Source organism: Festucalex cinctus, chromosome 19 (assembly GCF_051991245.1).
Source record: "Festucalex cinctus isolate MCC-2025b chromosome 19, RoL_Fcin_1.0, whole genome shotgun sequence".
NCBI lineage: Eukaryota > Metazoa > Chordata > Actinopteri > Syngnathiformes > Syngnathidae > Festucalex > Festucalex cinctus.
Window position 1 is genome coordinate 8,642,972 of NC_135429.1, and position 18,129 is coordinate 8,661,100.

The 18,129-nt window shown below is 38.8% G+C and overlaps 1 protein-coding gene across 1 annotated transcript; it reads right to left on the reverse strand.

Moving 5' to 3' along the window:
* Window positions 1-224: 224 nt before the first annotated feature.
* On the reverse strand, window positions 225-9,060 carry LOC144007508 (hippocalcin-like protein 1). Its single transcript, XM_077507230.1, has 4 exons — window positions 8,929-9,060; window positions 6,565-6,846; window positions 4,616-4,721; window positions 225-3,734 (listed from the first exon to the last, which is right to left on the reverse strand). Exons 1-4 carry the CDS (start codon window positions 9,022-9,024, stop codon window positions 3,637-3,639), a joined length of 582 nt encoding a protein of 193 aa, XP_077363356.1. The 5' UTR covers window positions 9,025-9,060; the 3' UTR covers window positions 225-3,636.
* Window positions 9,061-18,129: the final 9,069 nt, after the last annotated feature.

Sequence of the window (18,129 nt, forward strand, 5' to 3'; positions counted from 1 at the left end):
TACTGTACATTTATTTGTTCAATTAATTCAACCTGAAATATTTTAACCCATGAAATGAACTTTCTCAAACATCAACTTTCATACCCCCTATCCCCTTTATTATTATATTCCTCACGACAGATGGACTCGACTTCCAGTTCTTGGAACCCCTAATTTGAATTTTAGTGGTTTCCAGGCAAAAAAGCCTGGTTTGAAAAGAAACAAACAAAAAAATGACACAATAGTTTATATTCTAATTTTATTTAGAACCAGAAATGACAGAAGAGTCCACACGTGCAGTTTTGAAACAATATCTATATTGGTAATTCAGGTCCGATAGAACAAATCCTCACATGATTGTTTTTCATGCAACAGAAAAGTTAGCAAGGGTGCATTTGCAGTGCAATGGTTCGATGAGAAGGAAGAAAGAATTCATCCAGCACAAGATAGCAACTTCATGTGAGGCAGTGACAATAGAAAAAAGTGTTGTTCCATATCCTACCAGCAAGTGGCAGTGACGCTACAGGGTTCCCCAAAAACAAAAAAAACGAGCTGAATAGGAAACTGCAATGCAATTCATCGGTCACTGCTTGGTTGGCCATGCCACAAATTCAGGTTACGAGTTTGACTTGAGCAGTACAAAAATAAAAAAATAAAAAATAAAAATCATCCACACTATGCTGATATGTAAAATAATGGATATGTTTAAACAAGAATGGATGAATGTTCGCTCTTAATTGGTTTTCATGCTTGTAAATTGCAAAAATATTCATAAGCCAACATTGGTTTTTTTTATAGAAAGAAAGCGCACTAAACACTAAAGCGAAGAACTGAAGATATTTTCTGAACAAATTTGATTGTATTCGCTCTACCAGTCAAAAAAACAAAACAAAACAAAAAACAGGGGGGTGACATTAGTGTGCAATTTATAATTGTGTATTAGAGCAACACTGAGAAAAAGTCACATTACAAGGCTGTCGTCTTAATGTTATAAGAATATGTCAAAGGGAAAATGAACATAGTTTTCATATTTCACAAAAACATCGGAATGTGAAGTGGACTGCTTTTCAAAGTTAGTTGCCTGATTGTTAAAAAGAGAAAAGGTTACAAGAATAAAGTCGTAACGTGATGAAAATAAAGTCAAAGTTAAAAGTCTAAGTCATAGTCTAAGAATACATTCTTAATATTACAAGAAAATCACTTTGGGTTTAACATATTAGACAAACGTCGGAATGTTATTTTCAATGAGGATTTGTGAAGTTGCTACCGTAAATTAATATAAAATGTTTTAAAAAATAATCTTAAAATGATTCAACCAAAAGAGTCATAAAGTTCCAAAAATAAAGTTGTAGTGATGTGAAAATAAAAATGTGTAATGTTATGAGAATATAAAGTCGGAATGTTACGAGAATAGTCTGTTATAGGAATACATTAAAAACTTTATTTTACTTGGTACAACTGAATTTACGTCACAGAATTTGATTACGAGACTTCAAGTTGTAAGAATTAAAGTCGTGAATTTACATGAAAAAAAGTTGAATGAAAATAAATTGGAACTAAAAAAAATCTCAATTTTTCTGAACTTCTTATTGTTGTTATATTTTATTTTTTCCCCCTTTTGTTGAATTGACCTCTGTTACGATAATTTTTCTATTTGTGATTAATAATAGAACTTTCATCAACAGATTTTTTTTTTTTTTCTCATAAAATTACGACTTTATTCTTGTAATCCTCGATGATTTTTTTCCCCATTGGTGCCTTAATACTATTTAGAAGAATCCTGGTCTTTAGATTAAGTAATCTGAGCATTTTTTTTCTCCACCACATACTGAATTTGCAGTGGTGTGATTTTTATTTATTTTTTTTCCCTGTATGTTAACAAGCACTTGAGATTTTAAATGCGGACTTATTTGTTCAGCCAAGCGCGTTTGTAATGCACGTCACAAGTCAACATTTCCTAATCCAACGACTCCAATTATAGCAATCATAGCAAAACATGTCCGCCGATCCCGCTTGTAAACACTGCCACTACTTTGGAATTTGAAACAAAATACTGCACTGATCTTGTAAAACCTCTCCCTTCATCTAACTGCCCGCTTAGGCAGACAAATCCAGGAAGTGATTAAAGCGTTCGGAGTGATGAACGAGCCCTTAGTGAGTCACCTGTGAGTCAAAACACGACATTTTTGTTGTTGTTGTTCTGCGGGGTACAGTGCTGACTTGCAAAAAGATTACACTGTGCATAACATCATTTTTGGGGGGGGCATTTTCTTTATAGGTGCATGCAGCGCTGATGTGTTACAACTATCTTCTTCTAATAATAATAATAATAATAATACTGTTAAAATTAACCTCACGCATTCCATACATATCGACATGCATACACACAATCAGACTTGATACTTTGCAAACACAAAAAGTGTGCTACTGTTTTTTTTGTTGTTGTTTGTTTTTATATCAAATGCATGATGGGTATTTCACTTCAACCAGCCTTAACGTTGTGTTTTGTCATTTCTCACTGTCACTATAAACAATGTGGTCATAACAACAATAAAAATGTACAAATTAAATGACATGAAAGCATTATGTACAAAACACAACTCAAAATGGAAAAATAGCAACAGCCGTGTTGGTTCTTTGCGCACCCAAGAAATATTTTCTCAAATAGTGGCCCCAGCTCTTCGAGATGTCGATGTTTGAACCCTGTTGCTAACCAAAACAGCAGCACGTAAGCAAATGAATGTATGTGTGGATGCTTGCAAATTCCATGCACAGGATTTAGATAATCAAACGTGACGTGATGGTGGCTTCTTTAGCGACTTTTAGCATTCTGTGGATATTAGCGGTAGCGGCTGAACCCCATTTAAACACTGTTGCTAACCAAATCTGCAACACCTACCACAGCACGGGAACATTCTTTTGCAATTCCACACATGTTTTTGACGATTTAATGCATTAATTTTCACATTTTGATATGGGGCTCCCTCTTGTGGTATGTGAAAATATTGCTGAATTAAATGATTTTTAATCCGATATAGCACATTTATAAATTACAGTTTGGTTGTATTGACCTTTTCATAACAATAAATTTAATATTATTCAAAAAATGTGTTTGTATAACGGTCTCCCCCAATATACATGCAGTTAAGTAAATTAATGCCCTGACCACTATTTGAGGAAATATGGGAATAATTATGACAATAGCTTCCAAATAGCATAAAAATGTACTTAAAATGAAATGCAATTAAAAGTCAAACTGACATCGCCTCACCAGCTCATGCGAGTTACACAATGAGGCTACGCTACATAATACTGTACCGTCTTTGCAAATGAGCTTCATTTTATGATACACATTAGACATGATATAGATAGATATATACATGATATACATGTGTGCGCTGGACGAGACACTGATCATGTTCCAGAGCAAGAGAGCCGGTTAGGAACACGAGCTGCTCTCATCAATACGCATGTGCATGTCCTTTGACATTAGGCGACATATACAAAAATAAACAGTAAGATGACAGTGATACGTTCCTTCTTATATTTCCTCCCTTTGCATACATGAACATTAAAAAATGATATGAGAGAACCGTCATGCATTTATCCTCAATGACCGTTGTCATAGCGACAGAGAGCGGAGTGGTAGTGGGGGGTTCAGAACTGGGAGGCTGAGCTGGGATCACACTGGAGTAGCCGGACAATGGAGGGGTCACTTTTGGCACCTTTGATGAACTCCTCCAGGGACAACTTGCCTGCAGGCGTGCATGGAGAAAGAGAAAGTTGGCTTTATATTTAGAAATGTTTCTTTTTCCTATTTTTATATTTAATGCAGAGTGCACTTAATGTTCCTGTTACTTGGGTGCCCCAAGTTTTTAAGTACCATTGTGCTATGGGACCGTTATGAACTCTGCCTAGCAACACGTTATTTTTCTCAGTGTGGACAGGTTTGAAATAACCTCACGTTGCAGTTTGCAAGATATAAGATGGATAAGATACTCTTGGGAGAAGTCATGCTAACGCTAACATAAGATTGACATCGATAGCACTGTTTAACTCATTTACTCACTGCCATATTCACTGAAGCAATCCCATTTGCTCCCGGCTGTTTTACTGGATTTTTACTGATTTTGCAAGGCCCACAGAATATTGTGTTCTATTGCTATAAAAACCAAAAGAAAGATTAGCGTCTGTTCTTTCATCAGAAAAAAAAAGGATATTTCTATCTGTTTCCGGTTTGCAGCAATTAGCATTCAAATATAGCTAGGTTTCATCATTATTCACAAATCTGTTTAGAATTGTGGTGAAATCACCCTGGTTGATCTCTTATACTCTGCTGCCACCTGCTGGCCATTTCTGTAATTACTACCATTTCTTTTCATCCGTTCACTGCAGTTGAGAGGTTCCATCAAAGCCCTCTGAATGCTCTATACTAGCATAAAACAAACAAACCAAAAAAAAAACTTAGAAATGCGTGTTTGGGACACTTAAAACGTTTAAAATAGAACGTATTTATACGTTTTGGGGAGCAAATGTGTTTTTAATAAACAGAACATCCAACTTTGAACCGCAAAATAGCAGGTAGGTATCTGGACTGGAGAGAAAATCTACTCGTGAAACACGGTAAATACCTCACCATCATTATTGAGATCCATCTGTCTGAAGATCTTATCCGTCCTCTTCTCGGGTGTGGACTCGTCCTCTGGCATCTTCATTACAGAGGACACCATCTTGTAGATGGCCTGAGGGGGGCACACGGGAGAGGGAAAGATGAGGGTTTGAGTGGCAAATGATAGAAACAAAACAAAACAATCTAAGCAGGCATGAGAGTGTCCATGTGCTAGACGCTGATAACGGGTGTCGTCAGGGTGGAGCTTATTGATCTGATACATCTTTGGGCCCACTCGTATGACCGCTGCGCTCCCTCTGGTGGCATTAAATTAACCTCTGCGAGGTAGCCTGTGGCGCACATCTACAATTAGCTTACAGAGCCATTAAGATGGCTCCTGTGGGAGTGTGGCGTATTAAAACAGACAGTAGATCAGTGGGACACCTCGAGAGGGGAAGGACGTTTGTGCAATTAGACCCTCGAAGTGGATACAATGGATTACTTTTGCCATATATGCCACTTAAAACGACTCTAATTTATTGTAGTTTGACCCGCATGCTAAAACATGTTTCTCAGCTTAATTGAAGCTTCTGTGTTGTCCATAGGTGTGAATGGTTATGTCGATACAGTATGTGCAGTCTGCGATACAGCATCAGCTCCCAGTGATGATAAAGGAATGTTATAGTACAGTATTGTCACCAATGCTTACTAATGTAGCTTTTCCATAAACCTGTGATTTGGGGTCAGTATAACATGACAAGCCACGTTCGCATCCAAATGAATTACAAGCTGTTATGTTCGTTAAAAAAAAACAAAAACAAAAAACTCCATATTGTCGACTGACACATCAGGAGTAGCACACGACAGACCTATTGTCTCATGTCACGGTGTGCAAACTCCACCAGTTGGGAGATAATCCCGCTATTGTGCACACTCGGGGATAAAGTCTGGTTAAATTTAACTTTCTAATCCACCACAATGCACACACACACTGGTGCATTATATTAACATTTGGCACCTGCCTCTACATACAATACTATTCTTCAGTTCATTAAACTTGTAACTGCATTTTAGCAGATTAAATGGAATAATGATAAAACTAGAAATTTGTCTAATTAAAGTTAAGTCTATAATTGGTCACTTACCGTAATTGCTGGACCACAAAGCGTGACTTTTTTTCACACGCTTTCAACCCTGCAGCTTATACAATAATAATGCTAATATATGTATTTTTTTCTGATGGCCGCCAGGGGCGCTCGAGCAGAAAAGGTAAGAGTGAGACAGGTGAAATATATATTTCGAGGCAAGTTTTATGTTTAGGTCCCCAAAAACGCGATCGTTTAAAGATCGTTTAGAAGATGAAGAAGAACTAGAGCTGCGAGCTGCTACAAAGGGATGTCGTTTTTATTTTCCTATGCTAGGGGGCGGTATAGAGTCACGTTTTTATGACAAATCCATAATATCACATTTTTCGCCGGGCCCGAATGGTGTGCAAAGTTTGGTGAGTTTTCGTGAATGTTTAGGTCCTCAAAAATGCGATTGTTTACGGAGAATAAAGAAGAAGAATCCGAACGAAAAACAAGAGGGACTATTTCATATCAGTTTTCACAACCAACATGAATAAAATGAGCATGAACAGACCCTCATCATGGAAAATACAAGAAGTCTCAGTCTCAGTGACTTTTACCAGTATGTTATTTTTAACCAGCCCTGTTAGTTACTACCATATTGCTTCACAGGTACTGTTTGGAAAGAAAAGCTAATGTACATTATTAAACCTTTGAAAACTCTTTCTGTGTACCGTCTTTCTTTGTAAATATGTCATGTTTCAATACTGGGTGTGGCTTATAATCAGGTTCGCTTATAGTCCAGCAATTACAGTAAATACATAATAAAAATTGATCACTGCAGCCCTAATCCATAAAATTAAGCGTAGCATGTATGTATATTAGTACATGTATGTAAAAGTGTCTGACCTGTACAATCTCCAGCATCTCCTCGCGGCTGATGTAGCCGTTGCCGTCCAGGTCGTACATGCTGAAGGCCCACTTGAGCTTCTGCTCCAGCTTGCCCCGCGACGTCACGCTCAGGGCGATGATGAACTCCCGGAAGTCTATTGTGCCGTCACCGTTGGTGTCGAACGTTCGGAAGACGTGCTCGGCGAACTTGGACGCGTCGCCGTACGGGAAGAAGTTGGCGTAGATCTTCTTGAACTCCTCCACGTTCAAAGTTCCGCTGGGGCAGTCCTTTAGGAAACCCTTTTGGAGGGAGGAAAAACAACACGACATAAACAACAAGAAGCATCTCTGATCTAGCTGCATCAGTCTTTACAACAGTTTACAACATGATGGCTAAATAAAAGCTAACCTTTGACTGACTCTTCCACTGCAGAGACCATATTTTTGTAAATAATGGCCAGGCATCAGTCAATTTTGACATGAAAACTGTAGGTAGGTGAGGCCTTAATTTTATGGAATAATATCAAGTAATATTACATCTTATATCAAGTCTGGTGTTTAACTCATGAAGAAATGTAGACTGGGTGTAATTGCAGTACAATATAAATACTTGTTATGCGCTGCTGTTTTGGTTAGCAAAATAGTTCAAATGTTCTCCGCAATTATTTCTTTGTGCGTAAAATTTACCTGGCAATAGCAATATGGATCCATCTGGTACCTCTCCACAGTAATTTCGTCGGGAAAAGGCGGGACATTCTGTCCAATAATTTGAGCTGATTGGACGATGCGACATTCTACGCGTTTGTTTTAACCAATCACGGCCACGGGTGAAAATGTCATCTCCGGTCATGTCGAAGCGGTTGAAAAGCACGAATATTTTACCAGCGAGAAATGCACAAAGCGCCCCTCGCTGTTCAACATTCAACAAGAAAACGGTGAGTAATTAATTGTAGCGTCCATTCGTCCATGTTAGGTTTGTTTTTTATCTCCGGCGTCGGCGCTGGCTTCCTGGTTTGGTCACAGTTGCATATCCCGCCCCCAAACACAATGTCGCTGTGTGATTGGTCCCAACCACCAGTGGTTCGGGAACGGCAGTTATCAGCGGGAGCAGTACAAGATGTATTCTCCGGAGTTTGTCAACTCACAAATACCGTGAGAATTCATCTTGCGAGAGCAAGTTTAGTGTAAAATAGTATCGAATTGACTTTAAAAAAAAAAAAAAAAAATCTACTTGAGGCTGACATCGCTTCTATTCCAATTTTGTGCAACATAACAGCTAAATACTGATTCACCATGTTTGCTTTGAAACATGGACTCTACTAATTGACCTCATATCACTACTGTGTTTATATTAAATCAGTATTTCCTTAAAACTATTCAGTGATTTATAGATTGGTAAGAGACTTTTAAAATATACTACTTTATATATATATACTTTTTTTTTTTTTTTGCAAAATACCGGAAGTGTGTGCATGGGAATTTTGTGTCCAATCATCCTCGAATAACATTTCTTAGGTCACTGATGTTGGGCGACTTATCCAAGCTTGCCTTTATATAACAGAAAGGACCTTCTTCAAGCTTTTCCCACCATGTTGAAAGTATCGAACAGTCCAAAATGTCGAATAAGAATTAAGATTTAGTCAACCCAACTCCTGATTGACTAATTAATCAATCAAGAGGTGTTACCCAGTACTTGGAAGACAACATCACAGTCTATGTAAAAAAAACCCGCTAGTTACTCATGGGCAAGCTATGGGAGGTGACCTGATGTCAGCGAAGCTGAGGTCAAAGGTCAGCAAGGTGGCGGGTTTGGCGCCCAGCTGTGAGCACATTCTCTAACGTATGCAGCTGTAATCTGCGCCTAAGCCATATATAACCATCACATATGCACATATAGGAGTCGTGCGGTCAGGTCAGCGTGACATCACTTCTTAATCCAGTCTGGCCAGTGGATTACCACGTTGGTAGTGGATGGCGCTGGGCCCGCTGTCAGGGCACGTATTACCTCCGCCAAGGAGACTCGCATGCAGGTTTTGAAAGCAGTTCATCGGTAGGATTAGAAAAACTGCAAAATGGATTTTCTGCAAACCTTTCAACCCAACTAAAAGTGTCAGAAAGGAGCCATTCAAATTCCGATTTTATGTCTTTACAGTTTTGGTCATTTTCCTTCATTTTTCATTGAATAATGCATGGAACGTGTTGACAAAGTTCTTTTATGCTAATTCAAATTAGGATTGTTCCACACTGCACCCGACTGATTTTCCACTCTAGCGATATCCTGCATTGAGTCCCCTGCTTGGATTTAACCAAATCATCCTCATCCTATTACGCAAGCGACATCATTTATTTATTTTCACGTCCAATCTGTGAGTGAGCACTTACCTTGTACCACTCCTGCAGCTCGTGGTCAGAGAACTCCGTGTTCTCCCTCAGGTCCTGCAGCATCTCCGGCCGCAGCTTGCTATTCTGTTTGCCCATGGCGATGGCTCGGGCAAGCAGGTGTGGGGCCTTTTTTTTTTTTTTTTTTTTTTTTTTTTGACTTGACAACAGTGACTACTGCACCGCTTGGGTCGCTTTTTTCCACACCTGTCAATCACACACAGGAACGTACAGTGGGTCAGCAACAGTTCATTTTATGAGTTATGAGTTATTAATTAGTCAGCACTTTGGCGATGCTTCATCGACTGATATGTGAGCTCGTGCTCATCAAATAATGAGCCGCCGACTGTTTTCTTCCCTCTGCTAGATAAAGTGAACATTCAAAGAGTTAATCTTCTATAATATTTACGACAGTAAGACTCCATTTAGATATAAAGTTGTTGAAGCAAAAATGGTTGAAGGAAATGGGAATAATGTGATCACAGATGTAACATGACCAAATAGTGAGCCAAGCCAACACTTGTCGTTTTAAAGGTCTTTATGAGTGTGTATTATTAATTAATAATATAAAAAAAATTGAAAGACAATATAGTATTTCCATGACGATTTGCAATTTACTTAAAAAATCACGATTCACATAATTATTGAAAGGGAATCTATCCTCAGCTATACCACAAGATGGCGCCAAAGCCAGATCTAAAAGAAAGTAGTGCTTAAGGGCCCAAGGTCTATGTGGAATTTTCTATTAGACAGGTCAAATCCCAGTATAAAAGTGCTTTGATGCCATTATGTGGAATCTATAGGCAATATTCTTGCAGGGATTTCTATATTCACTCTTACGTAATAAATTGTCCGAGGTGCGCAAACGACGTGACTTTGACAATGACTTTTTTGCACTAACACCAAATTCCACGTAGGCAAACTAAACCTAATCCGCTCGACACAGAATGTTATAAAACACAGTAAACGGCGGCATCACATTTGCAAAACATTAAATAAATAATCCCGAGGCTTGTTGACGTCACAAACTACTGATCACATTGACGGTGGCCAGCTGTGTTTGTGTGTCAAGTCAGCTGTGTGTTGTGATGTGCGTGCGTTGCTAATCTTCCTGACCCACAAAGCACACATTTCCACGGATGTAACAAAACTCGTAACAACCCCCCCCTCAAAAAAAAAAAATCCACGCGCATGGCTGTTAATGTCGCACATCATTATGTAATCGTCATTCATCCACAGGTGTGTCTCAAGTGGCGCATTTCCTCAAATAGCGGCTGTCCCGCTAATTAACGTGCCCCAATTATTTTCTGTCCCAATAAAGGTCACAGGTGAGCTGGAGCATGTCCCAGGGTACACCCTGGACTCTTTGCCATCAGCCATAGAGAAACATTCATAATCACACTTGTAGACAATTTATGTATCTAACTTGCATATTTTTTGGGAATCTGAGAAGAAAAAGCTCATTAATTAAACCTTGTTGCTAGCCAAAACAGCAGCACTCACCAATTAAGGCATTTAAACAGCCTCTCAAGTGAATTCAAGTAAAAAGATGCGCCAAGCTCCTAGTGCAGTATCACAGCTGCTCTTAAATTATGTGGACCCACCAATCCATTAGACTTAACATGACACTGATCGTTTTTGCTTTTATTTTGGTTTAATTAAACTCCACATTACCTTCAGAATCAGATTCGTTGGCTAAGTATGTGAAAACACACAAGGAATGTGTCTTCACAGTCACAACCAATCAGAACAACACGAAAAATAATTATGACCAGAACAGGAAGCCTGGTGGTTCGCTAGTTAGTGCCCCGAGTTTCTAAGATGGGTGGGGGGTAATATTGTTAACAATTTTTACCAAAAATTCAGTTGAGTGAAATGCAGTTAAATGAAACAGGTCAAGTCAATTTTATTTATATAGCCCTTAATCCAAAAACATTCATCAATATTATTGCAGAGACAGATATAGGCCTCCCTATCAATAGATGACTCGGTCACTCAGCCCATTTGCAGTTGCGTAATTCAACACCCCTTGGCTAATATTTGCAGATATATGGTAATTTGGAGGAGAGAAAACTGTAATAAACAAGAAACGTCAAAAATGTAAGAAAAATGAACACATACAGTATTTATCAAATTGAAAAAAAAATCACACTCAAATTAAACAAAGGTCCTCACATAATTAAAAAAAAATAGTGCTACACACGTATGCATACAACATCTGCACTTCCATTTATATTTATATGTAATGACAGTCGTGCATTAACGCCCTTAAGCGTATTAACGGTGCCGATTGGTGCAGGTCTTAAACCCACACACCTTGGACGCCTCTTCAGCGGGCTAATAAAATGTCGGAGTGTGCATATTAAGTCACTCACTGTGCGAGGCGTTGGCGTCGAGACTTGACATTGATGCTTGTAGGCATTTATCAAAGCACCTAGGGGGAGCGCACCAGGCAACAATTATGATTTATTGGCCTCGTGCCTCCCCGGATCTTAATTGTGCCGATGCACTGTATGATTTACCGGCCGTAATAATTATCCTTGGGGCCCTAGACCAATATCATACTATTTCTAAGTAACATTTATACTGCACAGTGCACTCTAAAGGGTTTGGAAGAGTACCAAACGTCTGCTTGCCTTAATTGTAACAAATTCTTCCTGCATCTCTGTGAAAAGTTTCCAGTTTTAAAATGCTAAACACTCAAAGCTAGCGTTCCACCTAATTGCCTTGCGTCAAAAAGTAAATAGCTATAACCGCTACTTCATCATGAGTAACATAATCATGAATGATAAATGTAAATAGCAGATCAATTGGAGCTACATCAAGAAGCATTATGCATTATACATTTAGTTAAGGCTGCAACAATACACCGTTCAATACATGGCCTTTAATTGTATAACATGAACATGAAAAGTGGCTGAGTTTTGTTCCTCACATTTGCTGGTAATTGCTTTGCTTTCAGTGGTGCTTGATTGGCATGCGGAAAATCAAATCAATGTTTTTACAGTCTGAGTCAGAGGTTCTTAACCTTGCTGGACGCATTGAACCCCACCGGGTTTCTATGCACATTCATGGAAATTATTTTTTTTGAAAAATAAAATGTATTTTTTTTTCCTAATTCAAGACATTGGCCGAGGGTTTACTGGTGAACAAAATGAAAAGTGGCTCAAGGAGGTGTTTGACTGTGACAAAAAGCCTCCAAGTGCCAAATCGCACACAAAGTGACAGTTGTGACAGACGGCCCTCGGCCACAACTCTCCACTAACGACACCCGCTGACGTCTTCACACCGCTCACTTTTTGTATTCTTTTTTTTTTGACTTATGAAAAGCTCGCCGTATGCTGTCACTCCCGCTATCTCATCGCGTTTCTTTCCTCGCCATCCTCGGTCACGCTAATCCCAGAGCCCACTCCCAATCCTCCGTCCTGCCTCTTAATCGTTCATCTCTCCATCCTGAGTCGCAAAGCTCTAATCCGACTCTCCGGTCCAAGTGCTTGCTTACTCGTCGGTAGTTGTTGCTGAGGCCTCGTCGGAAACTGACGCACACATGCAAAGACTTGAACATCTGCTCCGGAGCGTTCTAAGCCGGTCAACGACATTCGCTCATGTGGGGGGAGGAGGAATGAATGCAGGGTAATGAATGATGTCATCGGGGATCCATTGATGGAGATGCCCTTGCATACTGTTGATATTTTCCATGCACACTTACTGTGTATTGGCTCAATTTTGAACCAGGTCAAGAAAACCCCCATAATAATTGTCCATATCTTATGAACTACAAATCAACTGCAAAAATGTCACAGAGAAGAGCCACACTCATGCAATAACTTGCAGCCAATCACACAAATACAAAATGAAAGCACTCACAAGGAGCATGAAGCTGACAGAAAATAAAACACAGCTCACCGGTTTTCTGAGTTTGGTCATGTGACGTTCGCCAACTGAACTGCGATTGGTCGTTAACTGAGCCCTGCGCAACTGTGATGTCATTTTCAGTCAACAGCAAATTGCAAAATGGCCGCCCCCTGAGATGGATAAAAACTGGTGGATTTTTTGCCTTTAAAAAACCTTCTTTTTTTTTAACGAACAAAATGGGGTTTTTTTGTCAGCTGATCTTCATTTATTTATGTATTTATTTATGTATTTATTTGTGGAATACACATATTGGATGTTAATTAGGGGTGTTTTATTAAATTAATTTAATTATATATATATATATATATATATATATATATATATATATATATGTTTTATTTTAATTTTGATATTTTGGAGGTTTACAAAAAAATTACAAAATCTCTGATTTTTTTCCCAATGCATTTGAATGGCCGTTAAATTCCACACATTTTAGCTATTTGGTTGCCAGCACATATTTTGTCCAGATTTTTAAAATTTTTGTCATACAGCTTCACAAATATGGCACTTTACTGTACTGTATTTAATGTGTAATAATCAAACTCCGGTGTAATAAACCTTATTTATTGATTGATTGAATTTAAGAATGATAATAATAATAATAATAATAATAATAATAATAATAATAATAATAATAATAATAATAATAATTATTATTATTATTATTATTATTATTATTTTTATTTTTATTATTATTATTATTTTTTTCTTTTCCTGTCTGCATGCATCTGTTCTTATTGTTGTTGGGAATGTAAATTTCCCAGAGGGAGCCATCCCAAAGGGATCAGTCAAGTCAAGTCTAAGTCTAAGTAGCCGCTGCCATCATTTAAGTTGGCCATCACTGGTCTACGCAATATAAAACAGCACCAAGTATAAGTTAAGGTTCTACTGTGCTTTATTTCTCCATAAAACCCAAACTCAAAGTACATTAGTGCACACTTAGCCATTAAAAAAAATCCTGATATTACTTATTTACTCCTCTGACTAAGAGAACACGAAGCAAGTTGAGTCGTGTCCTCTCAAAGGAAGTCGAAATGATTTCTGTGGGCAGCGGTGAGAAATAGCAGATATTAAAGCATATCGACTGGAGGTAGGAGTTTTATTATGCCGTGTATTACTGCGTGATGGCCCAGACGCCAGCTCCAATAGGCCGAGTCGTGGCGGCGCTGAGCAAATTGAGATGGAAAGTGGAGGAACCGGGGGAGAGCGAGATGAATGTGAACTTGATGAAGAAAAGCACAAAAGATAAGCGTAATCTGAAGAAGGCTTTTTAGTGAGATGTGACTCATAAGAGGGGGGAAATCAGCGTAAGGGATAAGAGGGCTGTTTCGCCAACTCCAAAGCAGACAGAGCCGGTGCCAGGTGAAAAGCAACACCGACAGGCACCATTGATCCCGCGCTTTTCCCTACCAGGGCCATCTGAGACGACAACACCTTTCATCCTCCCCACTTGCAATTTCACATCATTTCTCCTGCACTATTTTTCATCCTCCTGTCGCGTCACGCCGGGAGGAGGCGATAGCCCGGAATTGTCCGCCTGTTGATGATTGTAATTATACGCGGCACACGGCCACTTTGGGCCGCATTGTGCTGTGTAATGGCGGCAGTCTGAGAAGAGATGATGTCGATACTTGGGCCTTTTCTGCAAAATTGACTGCAACCTCCTTGAAAGATGACTTCACTGCAAGCAACATCTGAGTTACAGTTTCCTTCAGGGAATTTCATGACTTAAAATCAGACCTAAATTTTTTTTTTTTTAAAATAGTTGGGTCAAAAACAACCCAATTATAGGTCAAAAAGTAACCAAACACTTACTGAACTTGGGTCAGTTTGACCAAGCAAACCCAAACAGTTGATTCTTATGTCCAATTTAAAAAAAATAAAAAATAAAAAAAAAGAACACTAAATTGGGTCTAAGTGACCCAAGTAGCAATCAATCCCATTATTTAGTGACATTGACATTTTGACCCATAATTGGGTTGTTTTTGACCCAACAGTGTAATCTTTACCATGCACACTTCATTATATTGGATACAAAATACAAACGCAAGTGGTATCTAGGCACGCATCTCATGGGCAGCAGTGCCCCAACTAATCCAGTATTTTCTTTCCTTTTGACATGTATTTTATATGTAATACAGAGCAGTGATTGATTAGTCAAATTGTCTATGAACTTGAGTCAGAATTTACTTTTTATGTTTTCCTATTGGATTTATTGATGTATTGATGGTGTCATTCATTCATGACATTTCATTTGAACTATTTTAATTAAATTCGGGGGGAGTACAGGACTGTCTCAGAAAATGAGAATATTGTGATAATTATTTCCTTTAATGCAATTAAATAAGCACAAATGCCGTACATTCTGGATTCATTACAAATCAACTAAAATATTGCAAGCCTTTTATTATTTTTATATTGCTGATTATGGCTTACAGCTTAAAAAAACCTCAAATATCTTATCTCCAAATATCCTATCTCAAAATATTGGAATATTTCCTCAGACCAAGTTAAAAAAAAAAAAAAAAAAGCCAGAATCAGCAATATTAAAACAATAAAAGGCTTGCAATATTTCAGTTGGTTTGTATTCTAATTTTCTGAGACAGTCCTGTAGAGTAGCTAAAAAAACATGTTCAAGTATGAGTGCTGCTAAGTAAAATTAAATTACTCCAGCAAATGATTATACATGAACATTAATAATATTGTGTTGCCTAACATAAAAGCATTTGAGACATGTATAGTCCTATGTGCTTCCAGCCCTCAGTTCTCATTTGCGGTGGTGATAATGTTGCCTAAAGTCCTTAATGTCCGTAATTCATGTCCACTGTGACCTAAAAAGGCGGCGAGATGAGATGAGAACACGCGGTTAGCGTTATTGAAGGAAAAAAAGGGATCTTAATGGAGTGGTTAAAAATAAGAATGAGGACTGATCCTAAGCGTGGAGCGCTCTCATTTGTCCTTCCACATCCTGATAATAGCTCCATCAAAGAGGGAGGGCTTCATTACACGCGTGCTCACACACCTTCTGCCACTGAAAAAAGGTCTCAACTCTTGGCTGCTTTCTACATATTAGAAAGTGAGAGCAAAAAAAGAGGGCAAATGTGAAGTGCTGGAGGAAACATGATTATAAGGCTTCAAAAAGTAGGCAGGAAGTAGATTAGTCACGGAAATGTGTTGAATATGACTCACTCCGGATAAAGCAGGATGATATATCAGCGTTGAAAGGTAAATATTATATATAGTGAACCCCCCGTTTATCCCAGAAATGCATACAGCCAAAACAAGCATAAAAAAATACATACGATACATAGTAAACACATTTTAAGACACGCTTAAAATTACAATACATTCAAATACTCTACAAATTGTGGTGTCCGCATGTTAGCTATCTGTTCTCCTAGAATTCAATACATGGCGACTGTGGCTCTCCTTTCCCATATGCAGATATTACAGTAAGTATAAAAAAACGTTTAAAAACATTACAGGCCATACCCATAAAAGATGAAAATCAGCGGTATAACAAGACCATACAACATATTTTAACACGTTTTTAAAATTGCCAGCATAAAATGTATATAAAAATTGCGCCAGCGCACCGGGGCGCAATCTGGTTGGCAGCGCACTTAGTGACGGATTTCCGCATCTGCGCGTGTTTAATGAATTAGGCACTCTCGGATTGCTCCATTTTTTACTGGTTAGCGCAACGCAACGGCTACACAAACCTTCAGTGAATCTACCCCTATATATCTTTAAGCTGAAAAAAAACAAAACAAAAAAAAACACAGTAGTTGAACCATGATATACTGTAGTGAGGGTGGAAACTGTATAGGCTAAGCATGTTAAAAAATGTTCATGACAAACCAAACCTTAACTAAATTCAATCCTACGAAAACCATAACAGAGGCTTTCCAGGTTGGCACAAACAAACCTCATTCGAAAGAAAACCCGGACACGTAAAGTGGACTCTTTGTGAACTCAGACCTCCATCTGGGAGAAGGTTGACCTCATTTCTAACGCTCCAGTAGTACCGAAGTCTATTACCTACCTGGAGCAACATCAAGCGGCATGAGCGACGGCATGAGGCTACACGCAACAAAAACAGTGTCTGAAACATTTCTCTATCATCTTGACTGCTGTGACAACGGCTCTTCTGACTGCACTCATTTCAGTCGTTATACCTTCATTCTTGTTCACATTCTGGAAGCTATAAAGCCACTGAATCACTGTACAATGTCTCCTCTTAGAGATGGATGGATAGATTTAAGGGAGTGTCGTTAGATGGATAAACTGAATGATGATGGGTTGATAGAAAGAGGGAGGAAGAGACGGATTGTGGGACTGACTGTGGATGGATGCATGGACAGATAATGGAGGAAGGGAGGGACAGACGGAGAGAAAGACAGATGGGAGATTGATGAATAGATAAGTGGGTGGATGGACAATAAATAGAAGAAGGGGAAATGGCCAGATGGATGGATGGACAGACAAAAGGAGGAGAGATGGACAGAGTGACATTTGAACGGATAGACGTACGATAAATACGGTAGATGGTTTGGATGGAATGATGGAGGGAGGAAAGATGTCTACATAGATGGGAGGGAAAGGGACAGATGGACAGATGAGGAAGGAACAGACAGGGATTGGTTGCTCGATGGATGAATGGACTGACCATAGATTGGCAGATTGACAGACAGGGACAGATAGAATAGATGGAAGGATGGACAGATGATGTGTGGGACAGATTTCGAGAAAAATGGCTAGATTTGAATGGACGGAGGGACAAGCAACCAGTACAGATGGATGGACGGACAGGTTTACAAAATGACGCTTTACTTAATTGATCCCAGAGTCTGTATACGTGGCTGGGTAAGTGCTGCTGTTTTGGTTAGCAAGGATGAACAGCAGCGCCTGTAAAAATGAGAGAATTACAGTTAACCGCGTGCTACTTTGAGTCGCAGGTAACTCGGGTCTCTGCGTGCTCACCAATGGCGAGAGCTGTTCTAATAATCTCTCCATAATCTGCAATGCATCCGCAGGATTACACGACAGGATCCACTGCATACTCATGCACAAGGTGTTCTAAGATTTCATTTTGTAAATGTGTATTTTATGTAACGTGTAGATTCTTCCTGGTTTGAAATGCGCAACCAAACCAAATAAATGTGTTTGACGAAAGTCTGTTAGCATAATGCTAACATATCATGTGACATTACATAGACATGCTATGCGAAATTAGCATGTTGCTATAGCTATACAGTGTTCCCTCGTTTTCCGCTGGGGTTAGGTTCC